The following is a 27,980-nucleotide window of genomic DNA, read 5'->3' as shown; positions in this document are numbered from 1 at the left end:
CCCCTTTCTGAACTGGTAATGTGATTAACCCTAGAATTGGTGATATGAGAGAAGCAAAATCTAGGTAGATATGAGAGAAGCGAAAATCTAGATATATGAGAAGCAAAATCTAAAAAGGTGTTTAAGAAAGCGAGTGGCAATAGGTAATGCTCTTGAATATGCCTTCTGTTGTGCAAAACAATTGCTAAAACATCAGTACTGTTGATTAACTGATACTAAGCAAGTGAACTGAAAAGTTTAGACTGAAAATGCAGTCAAAATGTTTGTCCCTACAGATATATGCCCAAAGCTGTATTTCCCTTATGCCATGGATCATAGTAAGCAAGTAGTATGTACTATGTTGTGTGTGTGAGGTGTGAGCGGGTGGGCGACCTGCTCAGCCTGGTGGCAGAGCTCAAGGAGGAGGTGGAGAGGTTGAGGGCGAGCGGGAGATAGACAGGTGGAGCAACTCCCTGCAAGGCTTGAAGGAGAGGTACTGGGGTGAGACACCCCAAACAGTGGTGGACCCCCTGACCTGTTGAGCAGAGGGAGGGGACCTAGGAGATGAGGAAGAATGGAAACAGGTCCCTGCTCGACGTCGCAGGCAGCCCCCCTCCCTACCGGCCCTGCCTTCCCAGGTGCCCTTACACAACAGGTTTGAGGCCCTGGAGCTTGAGAGATGCGTGGGTGAGGATGAGGTGAAAAGTTTACCCTGGAGGATGCCTAGGGCGAGGAAGTTGACTCCACGCCTCAGGACTGCTTCCACTAAGAAAGAAAGAAGGGTGATCACTGTAGGCGACTCTCTTCTTAGGGGAACAGAGAACCCTATTTGTTGACCTGACCCTACCCGTAGGGAAGTTTGCTGCCTCCCTGGGGCCAGGGTCAGGGACATTGCCAGAAAGCTTCCTAACTTGGTTCGCCCCTCTGACTACTGTCCTCTTTTGATAGTCCAGGCTGGCAGAGATGATATTGAAGAGAGAAGCCTGAAGGCTATCAAACGGGACTTTAGGGGACTGGGACGATTAGTAGATGGAGCAGGAGCACAGGTCGTGCTTTCCTCCATCCCTACAGTGGCAGGGAAGGGTACAGAGAGGACCTGGAAAGCCCACCTGATAAACACGTGGCTCAGAGGCTGGTGCCAACACAGAAATTTTGTTTTTTTTTTTTTTGACCACGGGGCGCTTTACTCAGCACCTGGCCTGCTAACTGCAGATGGGTCCCACCTGTCTCTAAGGGGAAAATGGATACTAGTGCAGGAGCTGACAGGGCCCATTGAGAGTGCTTTAAACTAGGTAGGATAGGGGACAGGGAGAGAATAAGGCTTGTTAGAGGTGTGCCAGGGGGAACAATGTCAGGGTCTGGGGAGCAGGCAATGGCCCAACTGAAGTGCATCTACACTAATGCACGCAGCATGGACAACAAACAGGAGGAGCTGGAAGCCACCGTGCAGCAGGAAGGCTATGACTTGGTTGCCATCACGGAAACGTGGTGGGACCACTCCCATGACTGGAGTGCTGCAATGACTGGCTATAGGCTCTTCAGAAAGGACAGGCAGCACAGAAGGGGTGGTGCTGTGGCTCTCTATATTGGAGAGTGTTTTGATGTTGTGGAACTCGAGACTGAGTCTGGGAATGATAAGGTTGAGTCTCTATGGGTTAGGATTGGCAGGAAGGCCAACAAGGCAAACATCCTGGTGAGGGTCTGTTACAGACTGCCAAACCAGGATGAGGACACAGATGGGGAATTCTACAGGCAGCTGGCAAAAGTTGTGAAATCGTCGGCTCTTGTCCTTGTGGGGGACTTCAACTTCCCAGACATATCCTGGAAATCTGAGCAGTACAGCTCAGAGGAAGCAGTCTAGGAGGTTTCTGGAGAGCGTGGAAGATAGCTTCCTGACGCAGCTGGTTAGTGAGCCTACCAGGGGAGGTGCCCCGCTGGACCTTCTGTTCACAAACAGAGAAGGACTGGTGGGAGATGTGGTGGTCAGGAGCTGTCTTGGGCAGAGTGACCACGAAATGGTAGAGTTCTCTATTCTTGGCGAAGTCAGGAACGGGATCAGTAAAACCGCTGTCTTGGACTTCCGGAGGGCTGACTTTGAGCTGTTCGGGAGACTGGTTGGCAGAGTCCCTTGGGAGGAGGTTCTGAAGGGCAGAGGAGTCCAGGAAGACTGGGCACTCCTCAAGAAGGAAATCTTAAAGGCTCAGGAGCGGTCTGTCCCCATGTGCCCAAAGATGAGCTGGCGTGGAAGACCGGCCTGGCTGAACAGAGAGTTGTGGCTAGAGCTTAGGAAAAAAAAAATGGTTTATGATCTTTGGAAAAGAGGGCAGGCCACTCAGAAGGATTATAAGGATGTTGTAAGGATGTGTAGGGACAAAATTAGAAAGGCCAAAGCTCATCTGGAGCTCAGTCTGGCTACTGCTGTTAAAGACAACAGAAAATGTTTTTATAAATACATTAACACGAAAAGGAGGACTAAGGAGAATCTCCATCCTTTACTGGATGTGGGGGGAAACTTAGTGACGAGAGATGAGGAAAAGGCTGAGGTGCTTAATGCCTTCTTTGCCTCAGTCTTTAGCAGCAAGATGAGTTGTCCTCTGGATACCCAGTACCCTGAGCTGGTGGAAGGGGATGGGGAGCAGGATGTGGCCTTCACTATCCACGAGGAAATGGCTGGCGACCTGCTACAGCACTTGGATGTATGCAAGTCGATGGGGCTGGATGGGATCCACCCGAGGGTACTGAGAGAACTGGCGGAGGAGCTGGCCAAGCCGCTTTCCATCATTTATCGACAGTCCTGGCTGTCAGGGGAGGTCCCAGTCGACTGGCGGCTAGCAAATCTACAAGAAGGGCCGGAGGGTAGACCCGGGAAACTATAGGCCTGTTAGTTTGACCTCAGTGCCAGGGAAGCTCATGGAGCAGATTATCTTGAGTGTCATCACGTGGCACTTGCAGGGCAACCAGGAGATCAGGCCCAGTCAGCATGGGGTTATGAAAGGCAGGTCCTGCTTAACGAACCTAAGGATCTATGACAAAGTGACGCGCTTGGTGGATGAGGGAAAGGCTGTGGATGTGGTCTACCTAGACTTCAGTAAGGCTTTTGACACCATTTCCCACAAAATTCTCCTCAGGAAACTGGCTGCTTGTGGCTTGGACCGGCGTACACTTCGTTGGGTTAGAAACTGGCTGGCTAGCCGGGCCCAAAGAGTCATGGTGAATGGAGTTAAATCCAGTTGGAGGCCGGTCACTAGTGGAGTTCCCCAGGGCTCAGTAGTGGGGCCAGTTCTCTTCAATATCTTTATCAATGATCTGGATGAGGGGATCGAGTGCACCCTCAGTAAGTTTGCAGACGACACCAAGTTAGGTGCGTGTGTCGATCTGCCCGAGGGTAGGAAGGCTCTGCAGGAGGATCTGGATAGGCTGGACCGATGGGCTGAGGCCAACTGTATGAAGTTCAACAAGGCCAAGTGCCGGGTCCTGCACCTGGGGCGCAACAACCCCAAGCAGCGCTACAGGCTGGGAGATGAGTGGTTGGAAAGCTGCCTGGCAGAGAAGGACCTGGGAGTATTGGTTGATAGTCGGCTGAATATGAGCCAGCTGTGTGCTCAGGTGGCCAAGAAGGCCAACAGCATCCTGGCTTGTATAAGAAACAGTGTGGCCAGCAGGGCTAGGGAGGTGATTGTCCCCCTGCACTCGGCTCTGGTGAGGCTGCACCTTGAGTGTTGTGTTCAGTTTTGGGCCTCTCGCTACAAGAAGGACATCGAGGTGCTGGAGCGAGTCCAGAGAAGTGCAACGAAGCTGGTGTGGGGTCTGGAGAACAAGTCTTACGGGGAGCAGCTGAGGGAGCTGGGATTGTTCAGCCTGGAGAAGAGGAGGCTCAGGGGCGGTCTCATCGCACCCTATAGGTACCTTAAAGGAGGCTGTAGCGAGGTGGGGGTTGGTCTGTTCTCCCACGTGCCTGGTGGCAGGATGAAGGGGAATGGGCTAAAGTTGCGCCGGGGGACGTTTAGGTTGGATATTAGGAAAAACTTCTTTACTGAAAGGGTTGTTAGGCATTGGAATAGGCTGCCCAGGGAAGTGGTTGAGTCACCATCCCTGGAGGTCTTAAAAGACATTTAGATTTAGAGCTTAGTGATATGGTTTAGTGGAGGACTTGTCAGTGTTAGGTCAGAGGTTGGACTAGGTGATCTTGGAGGTCTCTTCCAACCTAGATGATTCTGTGATTCTGTGATATATACATAAGTGTGTGTGTGTGCATATGTATATGTATAGGCCACCTCACACATGCAAACATCTGTATGTATAAACAATTACAGAATTGCATTGGTGGTACACTGCTGCGTCCAGCACATGCTGCGTGGCCTGTGCCATGCTGCCAAGCTGTGTCAGCTGTGGGTTGCAGTGCAACCCAGCTCTCCTTTTACTCCAGTAGTGCCTGCCTGGTATTGAAGTGCTGAAGGAAATGGCTGTGCAAAGCATCAGCAGGTCCAGTGTGTTCAGTAATCTCATACTGAGAAAACTCCAAAATTTCAGGATTTGTTGGATGTATGTGGGCACCACAGTATGATCCCTGGCACCAAGCTTCTCCTGTTCCCTGACAAGGGATAAACGGGTGCTACTCCTGTCCCGCTTGCATTTGTTTCACATCCAAACCAGCTGTTCAGGATGGATGCCGAGCCAAGGGTTGGCTTAGTTTCAGGTCGCCCTGAGATTTACTAACCTTGTCATATAAAAGAGTAACAAATGATTGATGAATATAAACATGTACTCATCACTTTCAACTGTCTTGTTTCTCTCCTACAAGCCTATCAACCACTCCTGTTATCCTTTAGAGAGTAACGGGGGAAAGCTACAGTTTTCATTTAGTAGAAGTTGTAATGTAAATAATGGGATCCTTGCGATAAAGAGAATCAGCTCTGGCTAGAGCAGAAATCTTGTTTACTTTTAAACACACTCATGAAGCTTCTGACATGATAGTTTGAAAATTATATGGACTTTTACGGAGATTGCTTTGTAAAATCTGGTTTCCAGTCTGCTGGTGAAAATGGCTTTTGTCTCAAAGTTGGCAAAGATTTTAAAGGACAGGGAAGAGAAATCTGGGATAGGGAGGCAAAACTGCTGAATATGATTTTTTATTTGCCTTTTAGTTTGACTGGAAAAAATACAGATTCTTTTGGATGGTAGAAACAAGCATTCGCTTCACAAGTGTAGAAACAGCCTGAACTCTACAACTGGTAGCAGACTAGAAAGTTAAAATGTGAATGCTAAGTAATTAAAATGCAGGGAACGGCAGGGGAAGAAGTTCATTTTTCTTGGACTAAAAAAAAATCTGTGACTCCATGTGACTGGACTGTCATATGCTAAAGCAACATCATTAAAAACCCACTGGATGAAGCAAAAAGAGAAACCCTACACACAAGCTAGCCAGGACCATTCCCCATCCCTCTCTCTTGTAGCAGGTAACTGAGGAACGCTTCTACCAGTGCTCAATGCTCCTTCCACAAGCCGGGTTTCCTCGTGATCATTAAAAATCAATGTATGGTGACAATATTGCAATAGAAAGGCACTAATGAGAGCATCCTGCTTCTCATTAGGATTTCATTTAAATTCTAGGTTTGATACCAAGGGAATTACAATGAAAGAAAACTTCATTTATAAGACCACTGTTTTATTACGCAAACTACTTTTATTTATTTATTTTTTTTTATACAGTAATATTCTAGCATTCTAATTATTACCATTTCTCAGTCAATCTAACATTGCTCTGATCATTTCCAGGGAGTAATGCAAGGCACAGTGCCGTACCTGGGTACCTTTCTCACTGATCTCACCATGCTGGACACAGCCCTTCAGGACTATATTGAGGTATTTTGAGGCAATTTTTTGAATCCTAACTATTCTCCCTGCCTGCTTGGCACTGACTGCATGTATTTGCGTATCTTCTACGGTGCTGTCTGCATGTGTTCCTGTATCTTTTACTGTGTTCTTGTGTGGTTCTCAAAACTGGAAGAATCTGGTTCCAAAAAGAGGAGGGAATATGCATTTTTATTAGCACCAAGAACCTTGCGTGAATTTAAGAATGCCATTTAATTCAACAGAGAAGCTCAGCATTGCATTTTGTCTTATCATCTTAGGTTAGAAAATTTGAAGAAAGAAAGAAGGTGGCATTCCATTATTCTATTTTATTTTTCTAAAACAAGGTTTTAGGTGTAAAAATGTCTGTGAAGAATTGGTAAAGCACACAGAATCACAAATTTGGTGCTTCAGAGGGATCGCTGAGGCGCTTCAGTATTTACTCAGATGTATTTGAGCCCTAAAGTGGTTAAAGACTTTTCTCATTTCTCTTTAGCTGAACAAGCAGGGGGACACCAACTGAGCACAGGAAGGGAAAAAGGATTGCGAGGGATTCTGGTCGTTTAACAGAGGATTTAACTTAGGATGGGGCCAATTTTCAAGTGTTTGTTTCAAAGGTTTTTAGATACCTTTGAAAATTGGGCCCCAATTAATGCAGATACTTGAGGAGCCATGTTGCAGGCACTCAGCCTTCATTTTGCTGGTGCTGGTAGTTATGAAAGGAATGAGCAAATACACTTCAGTCTGAGCTGGTAACTGTTGATTTGTTTGTTTGCAGTTTGTTTTGCAAAACTGCAGTAAGGCAGGCCTGAGTAGAGTTGCTATATATCCATTTTCTTTTTGGCAATTTCCCATTTGTCCGTGCTTTGTGTTGAGCCGGTGTTCCTCAAGCTCACTGGAACACTGCTGAACTTACAGTATAGGCAAAAGCCCAGTTCATTTCTTGCATGCATTTTAGGCACGAGGACAGATATTGTTTGGAGACTCATATATATATATATATATATATGAGTGCTGTGGTTTTTACCTGATTGGGAAACAGGTATTTTTAGAAGGTCCTTGCTCAGGGCAGGTCTGTGCTTTATGTTAGTGTAGCTACTTCATCCTGTTTGTGATTAAATTCAACCGAGCACGTGCTCTTCTACTCTGATCCTTCCTCTTTGCTTCCAACAGGGTGGCCTGATTAATTTTGAGAAGAGACGAAGGGTAAGTTGAATGTTCTGTGATTTTTAGTTTACTGATGCCCTCATCTAGAGAATTCTTTTGGTGAGGCGTGTTATCTTTGCTCAGGTATATACAACAGCTACTAATTTTAATGGAAGTTACTTGTATGTGAGGAAAGAATAGATCCCTGAAATGCTGTGAGCCCACACCAAGCTGTGACAGGTGGTGCAGAAAGAGAACCTTGTTTTCAGATGTGTACAGTAAAAGGAAGAAGAGCTGCAGGCCACTTCCATGGTTTTAGATCTGGGGCATACACATTCCCTCAGTTTGATGTTCATGGGATTATGTTCTACGTGTATGCCTGCGCCCTATGTGTCGCGAATGAATCAGACCTGGTAGCATGAGACCTTTGCTTTTCAGAAAATACACTTTGTAAACATCTTCTGTTTACTGCAATAAACTGTTTTGTAGGTAGAAGGCTGCAGAGAGTGAACTAGGTACATGGGACTGGGAAATACATGGTATTAGTCTTTTCTTTCAGCCCGATCCCTGTTGGTCAGAGATAAGTAATGCTATGTGGGAGTAGAGGTACTAGGGTCACATCTGTCTGAATAAAGTTGTGCCAAATCTCCGTTCTGGGGCCTGAAAGCAGACTTGGATTTGGCTACGATGGAGTTATTTCCTTCCTTAAAGGATTCCCAGATGTTTAGACCACTTCTTGGACTTGTCTTTTACGTATAACTGCACAGCTCAGGATATCAATGGTGAGATACATGAGCTTCTCTTTGGTCATCGGTTCAGCTTCGTACAAACCAGCAGCAAAGCTGCCCTCTGAACCATGCTGAGTGCTCAGCTCCATTGCTGTATCCTGATCCTATAATCCACTCTGACATGAGAAGTTTTTAAGAATTATTTTGGCAAAGCGTGTGTACAAATGGAGTTACGTAAGAGTGACACATTCCATTTGCACACCATCAAGGGTAGCATTGTATCTTTACGTGGTGCAAGTGTGAGTGCTCAAGTTCAAAGCCAAGGAGAGTCGGACTCGACTTTCATCACAGGCACCCTAATTGTTACCCCTGCTCCCTGGCTGAGAACCACCCAAGTACAGAGCTCTTCTCTCAGCCCTGGTCCAGCCACTGCAGGGCTGAGATGAGCAGGTGGGGTAATTTGAAGAACTTGTGACCTGTGCTACCCTTGCTCCTGGAGGACAAACTGCAGTGCTGCTGTTTGGCCGGTTTGCGCTGATGCTGCACTTGGGTTAGTACTTGGGAAAAGCTCTGTGGTGAAGTATGATTCCTTGTGTTTGTCTTCTAATTTGTGTGTCTTTGATAAAATGTTCATATTTCAATGCATGTTAAGGATGCTGGGAAAAAAAAAGGCAGATTTCATTGTTTGTAAACTGATTGTTGAAATAGTTACTCAACTGAAACTGAACCTGGTCACACTAAGTTTCTCCTGGATCTGTTGTTGCATATGTTTAGTATATGAATGAGTCTGTTTTTATCTTGTTTTCTAAATAGCATTCTTGTTTGTTTATTTCTTAGGAATTTGAAGTAATTGCCCAAATTAAGCTCTTGCAATCTGCATGTAACAGTTATTGCATGACACCAGACCAAAAATTCATACAGTGGTTCAGGAGACAGCAGCTTTTAACCGAGGAGGAGAGGTAAGGTTCCCAATCCAGCTGGCGAAGCAGGCTTTTCTTACCCCATGTCCACCTCGATGAGTTATGTCAGCTTTTAGCTATCCTCTTACAGGAACTTAAATATACTGCTGCTCCCAGATAGTGGAAATATGGAAATACATCTGCTTGCTGCTAAACAGTTGTAGAAAACCTGTCCAACACTTAGCAGGGTTTAGTTTTGAGATTGGAAATGTGGTTTCTGACTTTGAAATATGAGAGTCTGTTGTGTCTGGCCTGTCTGTACACCCAGACGCACACTCAGAAGATGATCCCAAGGGATGTCGAGATGCAGTCCCCAAGCGCTGGGCTGGCGGATGCAGATAGCAGGTAGCCACGGCAACACAGACCTCACTGAGCACTCACCACAGACATGGATAATGGATCCTGGGCATTTGGGCTCGCTTTTGCAGCCCTGCTGAGTTCTGTGCTATTGTACGCACTGCTAGACGAACCTAATACAACTTACTTACAGCATTTTAATACCTCCATCAGATATTTGAATACCATGCCGCTGCACTGTCTTAGAGAATAAGCACAGTCTTATGCATACTGTATTGTACTAAGAGTTGTGGTCAAAAACCAGGTCAGCTTGTCCTAGATTCATGTTAAATATTTGTTTGTTTGTAAGTTTTGTTTTTTTGTGTGTTTTTTTTTTTTTAATAAAATGATGAGCGTCACTCAAAAAAATAGATTTTTAGTTTTTAAAACTATTTTAACGGATTGAAATAGCCCCTTTACTGTGGTAAAATGTGGACAGAGCTATGTTCCTCTTTGAGGGGTTGCAACCTTCTGTGAAGTGGAAACAACTGAAGCCTTCTCAAATGTCTTGAATATTGCTACTTTGATATACATAACTAATGGTATTAGCTGTAAAAATTAACCCAGTGGCCTCTGTTCTGCAGCTACAGCCTTTCATGCGAGATTGAAGCAGCTGTTGACACCAGCACCACGTCACCAAAACCTCGGAAAAGCATGGTGAAGAGGCTCAGCCTGTGAGTATGACTGGGCTATAGTGGCCTTTGGTGTGTTAATACAAACCAGAATAAATTAAACAAGCAGTACTCATTTCGCCAGCTGAAAAACCTGGTCACTGCATTACTTTAAGGAGACACCATCAGCTATAAACTCATAGTTCTGTCTGAAGTTGTCCTTTTCTATTGCTATAACTAATCATAAGGCTTATGAATGATGAAAGAGATTAGAAACAAATAAGCCTTTTTAAAGTGTCAAAAGAAGGAACAGTTTTAGTGGTGGATTATAAATTCAGTATCTATTGTGTCATGACTTCTCTGAATGCAGTAGCAAAACAGAGTAAATGAGGATGAAGTTTGGCCTATCATTAGTCTAATTTACTGCACATGCAAAAACTTCTTGCAGGATTTTAATGTGATAATTAAGGTTGGCAAAAAGGCATTGATAATAGAAACAATCACCTAACTGCCTTCAGGTTGGAGAAGGAAATAATCATAGGGCCATGGTCCAATTTAGTCTAATACCTTAAAGATTCAGACAGGAGGTGGGTGAAGGACAGGGGCATGCAGCTAAGCAGACACAGGAAACAACGGACTAGCAGGAATTTAGGCAAAGCTACAGGCAATGAAAGCAGAGATCAAGAGCCAAAGGGAAAATATCTTAAAGGCGAGAATTTTGAACCTGATGTGAGAGGAAGTATGAAGAGACTCCCATGTATCAGTGGCATCATCAAAATGAGGGGGAAAATGAATTTAAGAGCACTTGGTTCTTGTACCTGGCTTCCTCATAAGAACGAGCAGCCATTCATTTCAGAGCAGCACTACTGCAGGTTAGGCTCTGAAAGAAAAAAAGCTTTTTCGATCAAGAGTGTTGTGTTCTGATCTGCAAAACAATAAAAATGAAACGTGGGCAGCTGTTTGGAAAGTGTTTTGTTTAGTCCATGCAAGTTGGTTGTGATAAAGACCATGAGCTTTGAAAGCAGTGCCTCAACTCTCAGTGGCCTTGCACAAGTCTCTCTTTTGGTGCATGCCTAAATTGTGCGTAACAATCATCCCTGCTGATTAGGCTCTCATTTCTGACTGTGTTTCAGGGCTCTAGTATTTTAATTTACTGTACTATCAACTTTGTTTGCACTGTGCAGTCTTTGTTTAAAGAACTGTTTCATCTGCAGTCTGAATGTATTTTGCAAATAAATAGTGCAGAAAAGACTGACATAATTTATCCTGGAACTACCAAGTGACACCACTCTAAAGCGTTTTAAATAATTAACTGCTTGCTGACATAATATCCAAGTCACCTTGTTTCTCTACCTTATATATTATACAAACTTGTTTCCTTTGACACTCCTTTAAAATTACTTGACCCGCATTTAGAAATGAGTTTCAGAGAGGGCAAGCCTGTAATTTACACTTTCTTGTGATCTCATTGTGTACATGTCCGTTTAGACTCCTAGAGAGAAACTGGTATCTGTGGCACCTTAACTGAGTGAAAAAAAATTGCAGCAGAGATGAACCTGCCTTTTGAAGACCTTTCTCCAGTATATGGCCTACATTACCTGTCACACGCTTTTTCAGTTACTTGCAGCATTGAGTACGTCTAGAGCTGACCTGTGTCAGAGGAACAGGGCTGTGACAGCAGCATGCACAAGTCAGTAAGGCAGAGCGAGCTGCCAAGCCTCTTAACTAGGTTTGTAAATGTACGATTTACAATCAATCATTTTCTGGCAAGCGAGTCCAAAATTTAAAAAGACTGAAAAGAAGCCTCACTTACGATATTAAGGCATTAGCTCTGATTTTGGTCTTGCAGCTGGAACTTATGGTCAAGAAAGTATTGTGTTAAACAAACTCTCTTGACAAATCATATAAACAATGTGGAGGAAATGAAAACAATAGGCCACTCAAGACAGAAAAACAAAATGGTACAAAAGCTTGTGAACCAAAGGACAGCTTTGTTCAGCCCAGCTCTGTTCCACTTTTACTCACTGACTGTTATGCTTTGTTTTCTATTCTAGACTGTTCCTAGGATCCGAGGTGATCACCAATAGTACACCCACCAAAGAGCAACCCAAATCTACTCCAAGTGGGAGCTCTGGTGAAAGCATGGACTCGGTCAGTGTTTCGTCGTGCGAGTCTAATCACTCGGAGTCTGAGGAAGTTTGCATCACACCCATAGACACCCCTGATGAGCCTCAGAAAAAGGTACAGTCTGGGATTCATTGCTGGCATAAATTACACCAAGACAGACTGTCCATACTGCGGGCAGGAACTAGATGTCTTCCCAGGCCTGTTAGTCCTGACTAGAGTGCTGCTTTTAGTGGAATGGAGAGAGTCTAAAAATGGAAGCAGTCCAGTCAGTTTTTGCATGATCCCTTTTGTGTTGCCAGGATACAAGGCAGACTACAGTTTTCCTTCCCTAAAACCATATTTTCTTGTGGTGCCTGATGATGTTTTTTTGTTTTAGATGAGGCCCTGGAAGAGCATGAGGTTAATTTTTCTCTTAGTCCCCCACCACACTGTTTGAGAGGGATGGGGGCAGACTAGCAGCATTTCTACCTTGGAGCCCCCAGGAATTGGGGTGAGGAGCCTGAGCATCACGCTTGCAGATGGCAGCACTTTTTGCCAGCACACAGCAGTGTGACATTAGCAGTGATAGGGACAGGAGGCTTTATAAGCTCAAATAAAAACAAAGGAAACACGAGATGGAATCATCTGAATATGAGTTAAGAGCAGCAGCTGCTCATTTTCTCCTAGGATAGCTCAAGTTTGATGATTTGCACTGTGGCTATCAGCCTGCTGCCACATTCATCATGCTGAAGCAGCTGAAGCGGTTGTATCTGGGTAAGCCCACGTGATTTTAGCAGCTGTGTGCTCCCTGAGGAAAGCCTGCCTGCAGTACAGATCTGCCTGTGCTCTGGCAAAGGTGGTGTCTCCAGGTGGGGAGCTGGTGTGTGTCAGTGACAGCCCTGTAACCCTGGGGCAGTAGCGCAGGTGCGCTTGGCCACGTGATTGGTAGAGAGGTCACAGCTCACCAGCCTTTTTAGTGTTTTTTTTTGGCGGGGGGAGGTTGGCAGAGCCCCACACCCTGCACACTGGCAGCCAGGACATCCCCCAGCAACACGTGTGTAATGATGAAGCTGTGTGGGTCCATGCTGACAGCGGCTGGGCCAGGCATGCTCTATTACCTTCCAGAGAGGCAAATTATAAAGGCAGGAAAACAGCAGACAGGATCTGATGGGGGTGAGCCACAAGGTCTTTCCTACCAGCAGATACTTCCTTTTTTGTACTAAAATGCTTTGAAGACCTTTTTAGGGATGTTTTGGTAAAGAGTGGTATATTGGGTTTTAGCTGATGGATATTTTAAATTAAATTGCACTTAATGTTCTTAAACCAAATGGAAGATGAGGTTCCAGACATTGGCATACATGTAAACTATTCAAACAGTTTAGCTGATTAGTTGTTACGGTGGATTTGATGATCAAGTTGGAGAGGCACCATTCTGTCAGCAGGTTTTGAGCAAGGCAGATGAAGGGAAAGGTGGGGGTTGGGACAGGGAGGTGGGCCAGTGTTTCATACCAGTTTTGAGTCCAGTTCCCCATGTAAAGGCTGGGACTCGCTGCAAAGCAGCGGTGGCAGGGCACTCTGCTCTTCCCACATCTGTCCCCAGCTGGGAGCCCACAACTTCATTTCATTCGTTGTTTCTGCTGCCACCTCCTGGCCTGCTCTTCCTGAAAGCGGTGGGAAAGCAAGCAGCACACAGTGTGTCCAGTGCACAGACCTGGAAGCGAGTTTGCATTAAAACAGTGAAATTAATCAAGTTAATTTTTTGGAGGTGTTGAATACCCCTGCCAGCCTGGACAAAGTGCAGATCACTGAGGTTTTGTACGCACCTCCTGCTTTCTCAGCTTCTTCCTCCAGAATGACGCCCTGCACACACACAATGTCAAGTTTCTGTGTTTTTTCTTTCTTTCTGTTGGACAGCTCTCAGAATCCTCCTCTTCCTGTTCCTCCATCCACTCCATGGACACATCTTCCTCAGGGGTGTCATCTTTAACCAACGTAATTTCATCCCCTCCCGTCTTGTCCTCCAACCCCAAGATCCACAAGCGCTCTATCTCTGTGACATCCATTACCTCAACAGTACTGCCTCCTGTTTACAACCAGCAGAACGAAGACACGTGCATCATCCGAATCAGTGTAGAAGACAACAATGGCAATATGTACAAGAGCATCATGGTGAGCAGTGTGGAACAGCAAACTACTCTTATCATTCATTAAGTTTTTCATTCTGGGTGACTGCTAAAACACAAAGTGTTTTTTTTTTAGTTTTGAAAACACCTGTTTGCTGAACCAACTACTCAGAACTGGCTTGATAGTAAAAATGACAAATGTTAAAATTCAAAATACGTGGAGCATGGTACAAACAAGAGGTTTGAATATAATAGAGTATCGTGGCACTTTCTAATCTTTAAATTAGGACTCTTCCTGGCCCGGGATGCCCCTCTGCCCCTCTGCTGTGAGACGGAGGCAGTGCTGCCTGCAGCTGTAAGGAGCGGCTGAAAGGCTACAGCTGTGGGCACACAATGCACCAGCTCCCACCTTTCCCTCGATGTGGTTCCACGGATGGACACCGCCAGGGCTGGGCCAAGAGCAGAGAGAGTGCAGGGCCTGGGGTGACGTGACTTGCCCACTGCTGATCTCTCCAGACAGAGATTCAGCTGCTGAGCAAATTCTCTTGGGTCCCTCAGGCCTTTGGGGAAAAAAAAAAAAACACAACTTTTTTTTCCCAAATACAGCTATTTCACAATTTTAATGGTCTGACCTCTCCAAATGGCAAAGAGCAGTTCCCTGGGGGCTTGACATATTCTGCCACCAAGAGCCAAATCTTCCCTTTCTGGAGCAAGCCTTGTGTCTGCTCTGGACACAATGCACCTCCACAGCAGACAGTACACTAAGTTACAAGGCCAAAATTCTTTGCAGAATGTCAAAGAAGGTATTTAGCACATGACACTCCAGATTAATTGATGTCTGCAAACAACAGATGGGACAGTTATTTATGTGGAAATTTACGGCTAGTAAGAAAAAACATCTCTCAAGAGTGGTTGCTCCGAGGAGCAGACACTGTGATTTAGTGCTGTGCCTGCTAGTACAGTATCTGTCGTCTTGAATTAGAAAAAACACCACCACCAAATGTCCCACATGTCACGTCTTACATATCACATCTCCTTCGTTACTGATCCATTGTAATTTCTCAGTTCCCTAAAATCTTTTGCAAGACCAAGTGGGCTACAAAAAGACAGGCCTTTACTAATCATTAAATCATTATATAATAAGTGAGTAAGCAGAATTTCTCATTACAAATCTATCTTTCCAGCTAACTAGCCAAGACAAAACTCCTGCTGTCATCCAGAGAGCTATGTCGAAGCACAACCTGGAATCTGATGCAGCTGAGGAGTATGAGCTTGTACAGGTCATCTCCGAGGATAAAGGTAGGGAAGCAGAACTCTGATGCTGCTTGAAAAGTTGTGCTTCATTTTGAAGGAAGGGGTAAAACGTGAAGCAACTGTGGAAATGCCACAGACGTGTTATTATAGCTGCCAGTGAGAATAACCCCCTAGATAACTGATGCGTGGGGGTGGTTTAGCACAGCCCGTGTCAGCGCACCACTTGCTACAGGCAGGCCTGTGTGTGTGTGCCGTGGTGGCAGAGCGACCTACTGACGCGCAGCTGCTCGTGTTCCCTGAGCAGTGTGGCCAAAGGGGCTGCTGGCAGAGTCAGGGCAGGCCCAGATCCCTGCTGCGCTGTCAGGCCATATAAACTGGTAGTTTTTGGCACAGCCTCCTCTGGGAGTGGCTGCCCGGGCCTCTGCCCAGCTGGACTTGGTCTGGCCTCTGTCTCTTGTCCTCCGTAACTCTTCACCTGCTTTTTTTGTGGCACAGCTGAAGAGGGGCAGCAGAATAAGGAGGGGAACAGCACTGCCCCAGCTGTCTGGGTGCGCATCTACTCACCGGCTTCCCTTTCTTCCCTGCCTTTCCTTCTGCAGTTTGCAATACCACAAATTCACACTTGCTCTTGTCCCTTTTTTGCAGAGCTGGTGATACCAGACAGCGCCAACGTGTTCTATGCCATGAACAGCCAGGTGAACTTCGATTTCATCCTGCGGAAAAAAGCTTCAGTTGATGAGCAGGTGAAAATGAGGAGTCGGTCAAGCCTGACCCTCCCCAGAACTGCCAAACGGGGGTGCTGGAGTAACAGGAACAGCAAAATTACGCTTTGAGGGGGAGCAAGGCCACACTGAGGCAAACTGAATGAGGACTGTACCTTTGCTACCATCCAGTATTACAGAATTGCAGCAGATGAATGTGTCAGTATTCAACTTTGAAGATATTTGAGACAAATGCAAAGTGAGCATTTGGTAGACCTACAGCCAGAGATGTGTCTCCTCCCCTGGAGCTGGACAGACATGGATTTCTGAGACAGTCCGGACTCAGATTTTTGTTTTGTTTTGCACATTAGCCTAGGAAGGTGAGAGCCCCATTTAGAGGGGAAAACAGGACTGCAACATTTGTCTTCAGAACACCACATACACCTAACTTTTCTTGTGAAAAAAACATTTTTGTTGTGCCAGTATTACACAGAACAAGAACGCCTACATTTATTTTTGTAAAACTGGAGAAAAAAAGCCACGATGCAGTTCTGCCAGAACCAAGCAGGAGGTCCCAGCCAGCCTCCAGCTGCCGGAGGGGAGCACTGGTTTGCGGAATGTGTGGGTGAACTGGGTGCCACTAGCCACTGCTGCCTCCGGAGGCACTTGCATTCATGAAAAAGCAATGTGGGTATGTCCCCAAAATACTCATCTCTGGAGAAGGAAGAAGTAACTGCAAGTGCGCATATTGCTGTCACACTGCTGGCACCCTTCTTTTTTGCACTTGTTCAAAGCCAGAAAATTAGCCCCCTTTTTCTTCCCCCCCCCCAAAGAACATTAAGAGAATGGACCGCACTTGCTTTCAGATGAATGTCATGATTTGTTAATGAACAAGGCAACAAACACTACTTGTATGGATTTTGGGCTTGTCTTAATGCCACTACTGTGCGGTTTTCCTTTTGCTTTGCTAACCCATTCAACAGAAACCGATGCCTTTTGCATGTACTCTGAAATGACAGATGTACCTCTTTGTAATGTGCAATCACTCTTCAGGAGCAAAATTTTGCCTGCATTAATCCAAGTTTCATTCCACGAGAAGCAACTACAAACCTTTTATTTTAAAAGTGGCTATTGAGAGAAAATAGCCAGGTTTTTAGCATTACCCCAACCAACCAGAGATTTTATATAGTTGTAGCATTATTATGCATAATCTCCAGCCACCTCTCTTGCTCTTTATATACATCTATTAAATGAATTTCCTGACATGGTACATTCTTTCAGCTGGAATAAAGAATTTAAGCATCTGCTCTCTGTGAAACTTTAAGTAACATCTTCCTAGAGTCTCTTCCCAGAATACAGGCTTCCTTGAAAGGACAGAGGTTTGATTTTAAAAAGCCATAAATGAGACATTGGATTGTAAACAGCCCTTACAGAACAGGCTGTCTTTGAGATACATTAGTATGAGTTAAAATAAACTCAAATACTGAATTTTACACATGCCTGAGGCTTTTTTTCCACCAGTTCTGTAGTTGCCATTTTCAAAACTGGGCTCAGATTACTTTAACAATCAGTGATAAACTCATGATACAAGCAGCAGTTGGTTGTGCCGTGTTCTGCACTACACGAAGATGTGACTACACGATTGTGACCTCTAGTCACAAGCAGCACTGTACAGGTCATAGCCTGAGTAGTTCAAAAACACAAACTATTTCTGGTGAGAGGGTGAAGATGTTGAGTTTATAACTGAGCCTTAACCTTTGCCCAGAGTTAGCACAAGTTTACAAAAGAAGTTGTTTTCCTCGCATTATTGTATAAGCGTGCATTGATGCCTGTACCGTATCCTTTGTAAATTACAGCGTTGCTAACTCTGAGGTTGTGTGCCCATATTAAGCTGAAAGTGATTTTTAAATGACAGCCCCCCTAAAAAAAAGTTATATATTTTTTAAAAAAATTAACTGCTTATCTGTAATCTTTATACAGTAAGTATATAAACATTTTTTCACTAATAGTTGTCTGAAGTTAATCTACTTTCTTAGATTTTATGACTCATGCATTTTTTTTTAATTTTTTTTTTTTACGTTTCACACCACCTTCTGTCACATCTTCAACATCATCACATTTATTGTTTTAACTGTTCTCAGCTTCTTCCAGCTCCCACAACCCATCTGAAACCCTCTCTTTCCAGGGCTGCGAATGGCAGCTTATTCTTACCTTTAGCTGTAACTTTTTAGCTACAATCTTCCTTCAGCATTGTTCCACTCTTGACATCCCCCTAAGTAGCAGTTCTATATTGTTTGTGACCACCACCAGAATCACAGCAGTGCTTCAAAAAAAAACACCTTACAATGACAGCTTCTGAGTCACCTCCCTCTCACCTGCATTGCCCATTGAGTGGCAGCAGCTGCACAGGCCCTCCACAGTCACACTGCAGGAATGCAAGGAACTTGCTGAGGGCTAAAAGTAAATGTCAGCAAAGCAAAAGCCATCCCAGCACATCCATCACAAACACACCAATCTGTTGCTTTCTATGGAATATTTTATACTGTTTCCTGAGCTTTCTGTTTAATGTTTCTGTTGCAGCTAACTGGGGAACACCGACTATGCACAAATTTTACTTTTTCATGACCGCATTCTCTTTTGGGTCACCGAATGATTTCTGCAGCAAGTTAATACAAAAAAAAAAGAATGCTTTGAGTGGTCCATCTTTGCCCCTTTTTACCACCATGTCATGTTTTCTCCTGGCCTCACAACCCTTTGTTGTTGCTGCCTGCACAACAGTACAAAAATGGGGCATTTGCATCACAGCTGCTTTGCCTCTTCCCCTCGTGGCTCCCCCGCAGCTGACCTGCCATTCCTCATCAGGCAAGACGCGTAAAACTACCGGCAGTCATCTGCCACAGGCTATGAGGTGGGGAAGTTGTCTTTGTCACTAAAGAGCCACTCAGATGTTGCAAAGCCAAGGCAAAAGAAGGAATACTCTGAATTTATGCTGCAGCTTTTTTCTTTTTCTCATTAAACTACCTAGGGGTGGGGGGAGAGGGGAGATGGACACAGGGTTAGGAACCAACAACAGCAAAGCCTGTTCGGCTTCCTTCAGGACATACACAATGTATTTGTCAACTACGAATTTCGTATTGCCCTATTTTTCACTATAAACAGCACTTCTTAAACAAAAGCAAAGACAGAGTTGTTAGGTTATAAGCAGTCTTATTGCAGATAATCATTTTTAGGGCCTGTCATTGTAACCTTTCTTGCAAACAAGCTGCTTTTTTTCAGCTGTCATGCTACCTGTTCTTTGTCAAACTTGTTTCTAGCTTCCTCTGGTCTGTCGCCAGCCTCAGCACGGTAGGCACTTGCTGGGTGGTTTTCATCAGCTGGCGCCTCCTGGGGCTTAGCACAGATGTTCCACAGCAGAGCAAAAACCTGAGGTGAGGAAGGGAGAGAAGAAAAAAAAAAAAAAAAAAAAGCCTTCCTTGCTTCCCCAAGCTGCCTGGCAAATTCCTACCACTTAAGTTCTGCTAACACAAACCCAGTTTCAAGATGCATAACTGGCATACAGACAACAGGGGCTGCGCTCTCCTCACCCTGCAACTTCATATGCTGCATCCCAAGTCCGACCACATCCGCCTGCCTGCTCTGAGCCAGGCCTCCCAAGCCCAGGGCTGCACCACAAGGCACCCCCTTGCCCATGCAAGACGCAGCAGGGACACCCCTTTCATGCTTGCGCCGTGCCGCGCCCCAGTGTCCTGCACTGCCCATAGCAAACTAGGGTCTCAGCCAGAGCCAGGAGGCTGCTTCAAGCTGGCTCCTGCTTCCACTCGTTTTGAAGCTCATGACATTAGGCAAAAAAATAAGTACGTGAAAAGTGGAAAAACAGCAGAAGTGTTTTGACTGGCTCCTACGTCTCCAAAACACAGCTCATTCTGAGTAGGGCAAAGCCTGAGCACCACCTGCCAAGGAACTGAGGCAAGGAAAAACAGCACCTGTCATAGCAGGTAGAACCACTGCCATCTACCACATCTGGCACATAGAAATAAAACATTGTCCATGTACACACACACATGCAGATGTCTATAGGTAAAATAATAATGAGCTAGAGTGAGACCAGGTCTGCTCTGAAATGGATGCATTCAATTAATTCATTAATTATAACTTCCATTCTTAATTTGTTTCACTCCCCCCCCAAAAATACCAAACTCCTGTACATGCACTTCCAGAGTCGACTAAAAGAAAACACACACAAGAAATACAAAAACAAACCCAACCCAGCTGTCGTTTTTTAATAAACTGCTACTGCTTGGCTCCAGGAAATCAAAGCTAAATAAAACTAAGCTTACCTGAGCTTCCAAAGCACCTCCACCAACAGCACCACCTCCAGACAGCACCAGCCACGCTTGCCAGCTCAGTCGCTGAGAGGCAGCCATGCCCAAGCGGCCGCGCAGCACCTACCGCTGACCAGAGCCAGCCTCACCCAGTCGCACGTCCTTTCCCTCTGCACATCAGCGGGGCTTGCTGTGAAGCTGGGGAAGCCCAGTGCTCCAACACAAAAGGCTGTAGTGGTGATGCAGAGAGACTTTTTTTTTTTTTAATCATTTGAATGAGCTACAGTAAGGTTAAAAAAAAGCAGAGGGACCCAACCTCCATTTTTTTTAGTCCATGATACATATCCTGCCTGGCCAGTGCAGCAATGGCTTCACTAGCTGCCTGCTTGTGCAGACCTTCCTCAGACAAAACTCCCCCTCACTATGAGCTACAGGATCAAGCCCCCACGGAGGCAAGAAACCATCCTCTCTCCCCAACACACAGTGATGCTCCTGCTGCGCGGCCCTGAGCCTGGCACCCAGGGAAGGGGCGGAAGGAAGGAGTGCTGCCAGGCTCTGCTGTCCACCCACCCTCGAGCACAGCAGGACCCCAGCCCAGCGAGTGGGTCTGGGAGTTGGGATGATGCACGTGCACCCATTGCCAGCCCTCTCCAGCCCCCACCACGAAGCGGAGAGTACCGTGAGCAGCACAAGGTATGTTTTCAGCCAAGACGTTCATGGAGGAACTGCTTCAATATGGTCATGAAAGGTCAGGAGAAGAAGGGCTGGCCAAAGCAGTGCTCACATGGGTAAGTCATTCCCATGGCTAGGGGAAGACGGGCCTCGCTCAGACACAGATGGGTCCAACACTGACCAAAAAAGCACACGAGGCTGGAGGAGATATGCAGCATAATTGTAACAAACCTTTGAGGCAGCCACAGTTAGATTAGGAAACGGCACCAAGACAAAGGCACTCACCCATCCCACACTGGCTCATCCCCACTGTTCTGCCAGTCTCAGATATGCACGCACATTAGTTAGCAAGGCTGCAAGCCCACAGGGAGTGACACCAAGCTGGGGCCCTCTCCTCTCGTGCATCCTTCCCAACACGGCTCCAGCAGCTACCCAGCTCTCAAAAAGCACTACCAAAGGCCTGAAGAAATCAGCCCCAGTCCCAAGGGAAGCATGACGTAACTGAAAAACTTCATAACGCTGTACTCTTACACATCGCGACATGTGACAATACGCTGGGTGCTCACCAGCTCAGAGATCTACTTCTGAAGGCCACATTAAGCTTCTTACCAGTGTCTCTGGGATCGCCCTGGTCAACAACACTTGAAATGGGTCAGAGTTGCTGCTGGTAAAGCAAGGCCTAAGGAAGAGGCAGGAGGTCTTGTCAAAGAGGAACAGTCCAGGCTATGCATGGTGGCACATGGCAGACCTGCCCTCCATACTCACCATGCCGCAGGGCCACCTGCTCCATCCTGAACAGCAGAAGGAACATGGCTTCAAGGCAATAGCTGCAGTACAAACAAATGGCCAACAACTCCATGGTACAGTAACATAGCTGAAAACACTCTTGACTTCACTAGCTTGGACTTCAATGTCTTCCCAGAGCCAGAGCAGGCTTGTTGGAAACCACTTTACTTCAACACAGCTGAGCGTGAGCCAGCCCAGAGGCAGAGAACTGGCCTCCCCAGCTGGGGCCTGCTCCCACCCAATGAAGAGTACACACAGCGGCTTGTCTTGCACCAGGTTCTATGTATTATCAGACCCGCTGACAGGTAATAATAACATGTCTTCTTTAGCAGAAAGCACAACTTTGATCAGTAATTATTAAAAACAAACAACAATAAAAAACAAACAACCACACATACTCAACTGTACAGAATAGCCAGCAGGTGAGTCTCCAGTTTGCTAGTGCAGGAGAACATTGTCCCCTGCAACAAGAGCCTGCAGGTTGAGACCTGTGCCAGCTAAACCTAAGCAGTGTAGTCCACAATCACCTGGCCTCTAAGAAACCTTTAAAAAAAAAAAAAAATCACACTCTGCTGACATGCTAGCCAACAGCAAGTCAGTTTGCTCCTCACGTGAAAAAATATCAAGACAAGTTGCCTTTCCGTCCTGTAACACAATTCTATCAAGGCTGTTGAGAACAGTACAGTTGACAGCACTAACATTTTGGTCAGTTGTTCTATTAGGATAGTATAAGAAGTTTGTAACCAGAACTATAAAAATCAAATGTCCTAGAAGTCCTATGCTTGTTTTTGTAGCCTACTTAAACAGGCCTGCAAAAAGGTTGTCAGGCTTTCTTTTCCCGAAGGAATAAATTGAGGCAGGGAGAAAGCAAGGCATGTTCCCTTCAGACAGTGCAGAGAAAAACAGAAGGGGCAACCACCACTTTATCTGCTAGTTTCCAAGATTCTAGACATGCCAAGGTATCAGTTCCAGACTGGCAGACCTACCTGGATGGGATCTAGGAAGTCTTTAAATTTAGAGGGGAGTCAGAAATGTTATTCTGCAGAAGTGCGATGAAGGAGAAGACACTACACTGGAGCACCGCTCCAGTGCACTGAACATTTTTGGAAACCATGTTGATTCTGACAGGGATTCCTTTGAAAAACAAAACCAAATAACCCAAACACTTGCCTGCAGCTTCTCTCAGCAAACAGGGTTATAAAAGCCTACAAACCTACAAGAAGTAACAGTTACACAGCAGCCCAGTTACAGCTATCCAGAAAGGTATTAACACTTGTACACCTCTATATATTAATCTTTATAAATACAGTATTCTACACAATGTACTGTAGAAAGACGTCGTTCAAGGTTTTTGTTTTGTTTGTTTGTTTACAAAAGCTTGCAAAGGCTTTTGTTCAGATCTCTGCCTTTTTTCAGCCAGTTTGGAACACTTTTTCCTCCTTCCTCTCCCCGCAGTCCTGGAAAAGCAGCCTGGTAAGTTGTAACACAACCAGGTCCAACCACCCTGCTTTGCCATTCCAGGTAGCAGGAAGGAGACCACATGAACAGCTGCTCTACAACTTTCAAGGGTGCAAAGCAGGTGTGAGGCAGGTTCAGCTGCCAACAGAGCCCAGGGGAAGCAGGCAGTCATAGCTCATCCCTGGAGGATGGCGTGTTGAGAGATGACTGAGGAGGCAGGGCATCCTTGTTCTGGGCATCGCTATGGATCTTGCCCTGCTGCCGGGACTTCCAGGAGTGTGTTCGGTCCCAGTCAGTTGACACGGTCTCATTGTCCCAGATAGTAGAGGTCTCTGTGTCGCTGAGGTAGCCTGGCTGCCCTGTGTAGTGGGTGGGGTAAACAAGCAGTGGTTCTGCTGAAAAGGCTTTCAAGTCTCTGGACTCATAGTATTCCATGTACTTTGCTCTAAAGGGGGGAGAAAAGTCATCAGAAACAGAGTGAATGTTCATCAGTGCCACTGGTTATAACTTGAGATGCAAGTCAATCCACTGAGCAAACAGGTCCTGGGGCAGGGAGGTAGTTGCTGGGGTGGGTCTAAAGCAGGTCTGACACTCTACAGCCGTACAACCACAGGTCTGACACTCTACAGCCTTACAACCACAGACAACCTACAAAAAGCCTCTCTTGCAGACAGTCACATGTCTCAGAACCAGCCTGCAAGCCCTGCACCGGGTGGGCAAAATAACCCCTCTGCAGCAGGTCTGTCACCTCTTTTGACCTGCGTCAGCTCTGCTGCAAACAACCAAAAAGTACAAGGATTAGCCCTGTTCCCCACCACCCAGACTACAGAAGTGAGACACATTATCAACTGGTTTGAGATCATTCAGCAAGACCCAGCTCGTGTCAACCTGAGCAACAAAGGCATCCTACTTACACAGGGTGCTTGTTGTACATGACCGGCAGAAATTCATCTACAGGCAGCATCTTGCTGAAAGGCTCAGCTCCAATTAGTTTCTGAGCACCTTGGAAAGAGATTGCATACCCCAGGGTCCAATAAGAATAATCAGCTTCCACGAGGTTCATGACATTGGGAACTGCTTTCTCAGGCTGCTGCACCTGCATCCTTTTCCGTCCAATGTATCTGAAAGTGTGAAAAGAACACAGAATTTTGAGCTGAAGTGAATCTGCAGCAATTACAACCACACAACTGTTTATTTTGACCAGGACAGGGCAGAGAGTCAATTCCAAGAAGTAATCCCCGCTCACAGATTTCTGTCCAACATCACTGTCAGACTGGGTTGCTGTGGTTGTGCTAGTTGGTAGCTCGTGGTGCAGCATCAGATGGAGGGTTTCTCTAGGGGCACCACGTTACAGGTGCTCAGCCTGAAGGATATTTTCAGGCCTGTTCTCACTGGCTTTTGCAGTCTCTCCCAGCTGAGCTGTGAATTTGAGAGTGAATTTGAAAGACTCCCTGAATCTTTCACAGCTGTGCCTTAACCCAGTCGGCAGCACAGCTGTGAAAGACTCAGGGAGTTAGGCTGCCACTGCCCAAACTCCAGGACAGGGCTATGGCAGCTCCCCTGTCACAGCAGCATCTCCGGACTGCCCACAGAGGGCAGTACGGTACCCATTACAGTTCGGTCACTCCAGCAGTAGCCTGCCCCAGGAGGCAAATCTCTCCTTATGGGAAGAGCCCACTGAGAAGCAACTCTGGCTGGCACTAACGTGCATCTCTACCATGACACAGTATGTGTGCCCAGGAGTTCCCAGGTGGCTGAGGGCCAGTTACTTACATAAGCTCCCAATCTAGCTGTGCTTCTTCAATGTCATCCATCAGCTTCATGAGCTTCCTTTTAAACTGGTGTTCAAAGCGCACATCGTCCTCGATAACAAGCGTCTTCTCCAGTTCTCTGTTCACCACCTGAAACAAGAGGGTACTGAAGTGATCACAGCAACCCATTTGGGCCACTCCTTGCACCCTGAACTTGCTGGGGTCATCTTGACCTGACAGTACCTTCTAGACCTTGCCGACAGGGAGGCAGGAGAACCACTCTCAAATTCATAGCTCAGCTGGGAGAGACTGCAAGAGCCAGTGAGAACAGGCCTGAAAATATCCTTCAGGCTGAGCACCTGTAACGTGGTGCCCCTAGAGAAACCCTCCATCTGATGCTGCACCACGAGCTACCAACTAGCACAACCACAGCCACCACCTCCTGCTGCCTGGGAAGGGGGACAATCCAGCATATCCTAAGTCTGACCCTGACCAGTTAGAGAATATACATGCAATGCATCCTGCATACAAGCTCCCGTTATTATCTGACTGTTAGTGATTTGGAAGTCTCAAGCCCAAAAGCTCAGCCTGCCTTGACTGAGGTCAAGGCAGAATGACTCCTGCTGGCCCTAGGCTTTTCAGATCAATGCCCTGCCCTGTGGAGATGTGCTATAACTAAAACCTCTGTGTGCAGAGGGTTGTCTCCTTATACATCCATATAGGACCCTGCACCAGCAGGTGCAATCCTCACTGTCAGATCTGGACAACCACTGCCACTGCCCATTCTTCTTTTATTATCAAGTCTTTCTTCCTGCCTCCACCACATCTCATTGACACAGCGTCCCCTGTTGATGTCAGGACATGTAATTGCAGCATCTCTGACCAGTGCGGCCTGGATTTTCTCGCACATCACTCCCCAGGTGACCAGGGACAGCCAGAAGACACAGCTTTTACTACCCAAAGAAGATTCTCCTAGCTCAAGTAACAGAGGTCCCTGCTGGTAAGAATAATTATAACACATCAACTTGAAAAAGTCAATCAGCAGAGTCATTGGAACTTGCTTCAGCACAGATGTAGAAACAAAGACAACAACAACAACAACAAAGATAGAGAGGAGTTTTTTAGTATCATTTGTTCTTCAAAACCTTCCAGCCTTTCTCCTAAACAAATTTGCTTCAAGTATGCTATTGGATGGTCTGCAAAAACAGTTATGAAAGCATTTTGATAAAATCCTTCAAAGCCGTTGGCAAATAGAATACAGAGAAGGGAAAGCTGAACACTGCATTCAAGAAAAACTTTGTGTATGATCCTCTATAAACTGAGGAAAACATTTCCATGCTATGCTTCCAGAAACCTATACCGTATTTGATGCTCTGCCTTAAGACTAGCTGTGTACTTTCCTATTACGTCCTGCAGGAACCCTGAGCACCCAAAAACTTCTTACCTCCTTCCAGATGTAATAGTGACTAAGGAAGCAGCCGATCTCTCCCCTGGTTAGTGGCCGGGAGGAATACGGGTCACGGTAACCCGGAAGCATATCAATGCTGAGAGCTTTGAGCTGACTCGCGTTCAGTGCTCTGGGAAAGAGAGTATCTATCACCATTTAAAAAAAAAAATCAATTACAAGTCAGACACAGAAGCAACACAGGAAATGCTGCTGATGTTCAGGGAAAAGTCGTATGTTGTGGAATTCTTGTATTTGTTTTGCTCAAAAACCTGAAGAAAAAAAATCTTAATTTACATTTCTAAATCTAACTGAACACTGGAAATGTCTGAAGACAAATATCTACAGAAAGCTGCAGCCTTCCAGCAGCATTCCCCTTCAAGCATGCCTACCACCATGAAAACCTTCACCCCAAACAGCCACCCTCACTTTCTGTGACCTGACTGCTTTGAGACTACCAGTGCTGAAGCTGAAATCAGATCAGTCACAACCACTTTTGCTTACAAACTGTTTCCCTAATATACCATGTTAGAGAAATCCACAAGGCAGAGCACGACCTAAGGACAGACAAGTCATACCCTTAATGTTGCCAGTAACTTCTTGTGGGACCATTTACTTGTTAGTTGCTTGGCTTAGAATATTTTTCTAAGAGGTCTTGATGGGTACCCAAAGACTCAAGACCAGTAGATGGTTCCTAACCGCACCTGAACCACACTGTCGTGGTTCTCTCATGTAGAATGACTGATTTCAAGAGAAGGAAGAAACAGCAGAACTGCCTCACTTAGACCATTAGACCCATGAATAGAAGTGACATTCACCTCTCCCCTCAGCCCACCCTTCCTCACCAGAAGGAAGGTCAGGGCATCCAAGGAGATGGTGCAAAGCACTTAAGCACAATCCACGTTTTGCAAACTTCAGCAACCCCAGCTGAAACTCACTTTCCATCCACAGCCTCCACTATCTTGACTGCAATCTCCTGTTCATAGAGAGTCCGCAGCATCCGATCCCGTCTGTCTTTCCGACGCTTCAGATTGATCATGAAAATCTAGGTTGAAGAGAAAGACATTAGCATCCGGGTATGGGAGGGAGTAAGAACAGGAAGTCCTGATCCACTATTTTCTAGCAGCCGCATAAGAAAAGCAGATGTTATGAAAATACCAGGTGTGTTTTCATTCGAGATTATTTAGAATTTGTCAAAAAGTTAGGACTGGTTTTGAGCTGAAAGGTTAGAGGCTTGTTCTTTGTCCAACAACTACCTTTTATGGAACAAGGGAAAGTTGCTCTTCAATGATGAATAAAGATGAGAGGACAGCTAGAGCCAAGCCTGTATTTTCCACAGATAAAGGAGGGTCAGGGATATTTTTCAGTCACAGACAGACAAGTACAATCGAAGCCTTGTAGGTTGTGGAGCAAAACCTCATCCCAGTAAGAAGCAGATCAAATTCCAGCCCAGTACAAATGCAAAAATAATACATTGGATAAATAAAGTGCAGCCACAAAGGACAACATGGAAAAAAACTATGCCAGCTGTGTTCTAAACACAGACACTCAAACACACATAGCCAAATCAGGTTCAGACTTTACTATACAAGTTGTATAAACAGATGTAGCAAAATAAGCAACGAAAAAACAAAGGCTCCCCTGATCACCACAATTCCCTCAGTCACGGTGCCACTGCAACCCTGGCAGCTGTATACACAAGGGGGTTACGGCTCTGAAAAACACGGACACTAGCTAATCACTAGCACAGCAGA

The 27,980-nt window shown here is 45.8% G+C and overlaps 2 protein-coding genes across 7 annotated transcripts in view; one reads left to right on the top strand and one right to left on the bottom strand.

The window, feature by feature from the left end:
- RGL1 (ral guanine nucleotide dissociation stimulator like 1) overlaps window positions 1-17,284 on the top strand; it is an 81,368-nt gene extending 64,084 nt beyond the window's left edge. For all 3 annotated transcript variants that reach the window (XM_040566465.1, XM_040566466.1, XM_040566467.1), the window contains 8 exons: window positions 5,755-5,841; window positions 7,003-7,035; window positions 8,541-8,662; window positions 9,583-9,672; window positions 11,664-11,850; window positions 13,630-13,884; window positions 15,023-15,137; window positions 15,738-17,284. In XM_040566465.1, coding sequence (XP_040422399.1) covers window positions 5,755-5,841; window positions 7,003-7,035; window positions 8,541-8,662; window positions 9,583-9,672; window positions 11,664-11,850; window positions 13,630-13,884; window positions 15,023-15,137; window positions 15,738-15,925 — 1,077 coding nt within the window. In that variant the 3' untranslated portion in view covers window positions 15,926-17,284. The remainder of the gene's footprint in view (window positions 1-5,754; window positions 5,842-7,002; window positions 7,036-8,540; window positions 8,663-9,582; window positions 9,673-11,663; window positions 11,851-13,629; window positions 13,885-15,022; window positions 15,138-15,737) is intronic.
- Window positions 16,584-27,980, bottom strand: part of COLGALT2 (collagen beta(1-O)galactosyltransferase 2) — a 157,264-nt gene continuing 145,867 nt past the window's right edge. For all 4 annotated transcript variants that reach the window (XM_040566471.1, XM_040566468.1, XM_040566470.1 and 1 more), the window contains 5 exons: window positions 27,165-27,271; window positions 26,227-26,359; window positions 24,805-24,932; window positions 23,946-24,152; window positions 16,584-23,476 (listed from right to left, as the gene is read on the bottom strand). In XM_040566471.1, coding sequence (XP_040422405.1) covers window positions 23,200-23,476; window positions 23,946-24,152; window positions 24,805-24,932; window positions 26,227-26,359; window positions 27,165-27,271 — 852 coding nt within the window. In that variant the 3' untranslated portion in view covers window positions 16,584-23,199. The remainder of the gene's footprint in view (window positions 23,477-23,945; window positions 24,153-24,804; window positions 24,933-26,226; window positions 26,360-27,164; window positions 27,272-27,980) is intronic.

This window comes from Cygnus olor, chromosome 8, assembly GCF_009769625.2.
Source record: "Cygnus olor isolate bCygOlo1 chromosome 8, bCygOlo1.pri.v2, whole genome shotgun sequence".
Lineage (NCBI taxonomy): Eukaryota > Metazoa > Chordata > Aves > Anseriformes > Anatidae > Cygnus > Cygnus olor.
This window is presented reverse-complemented; position numbering and strand designations above follow the sequence as displayed.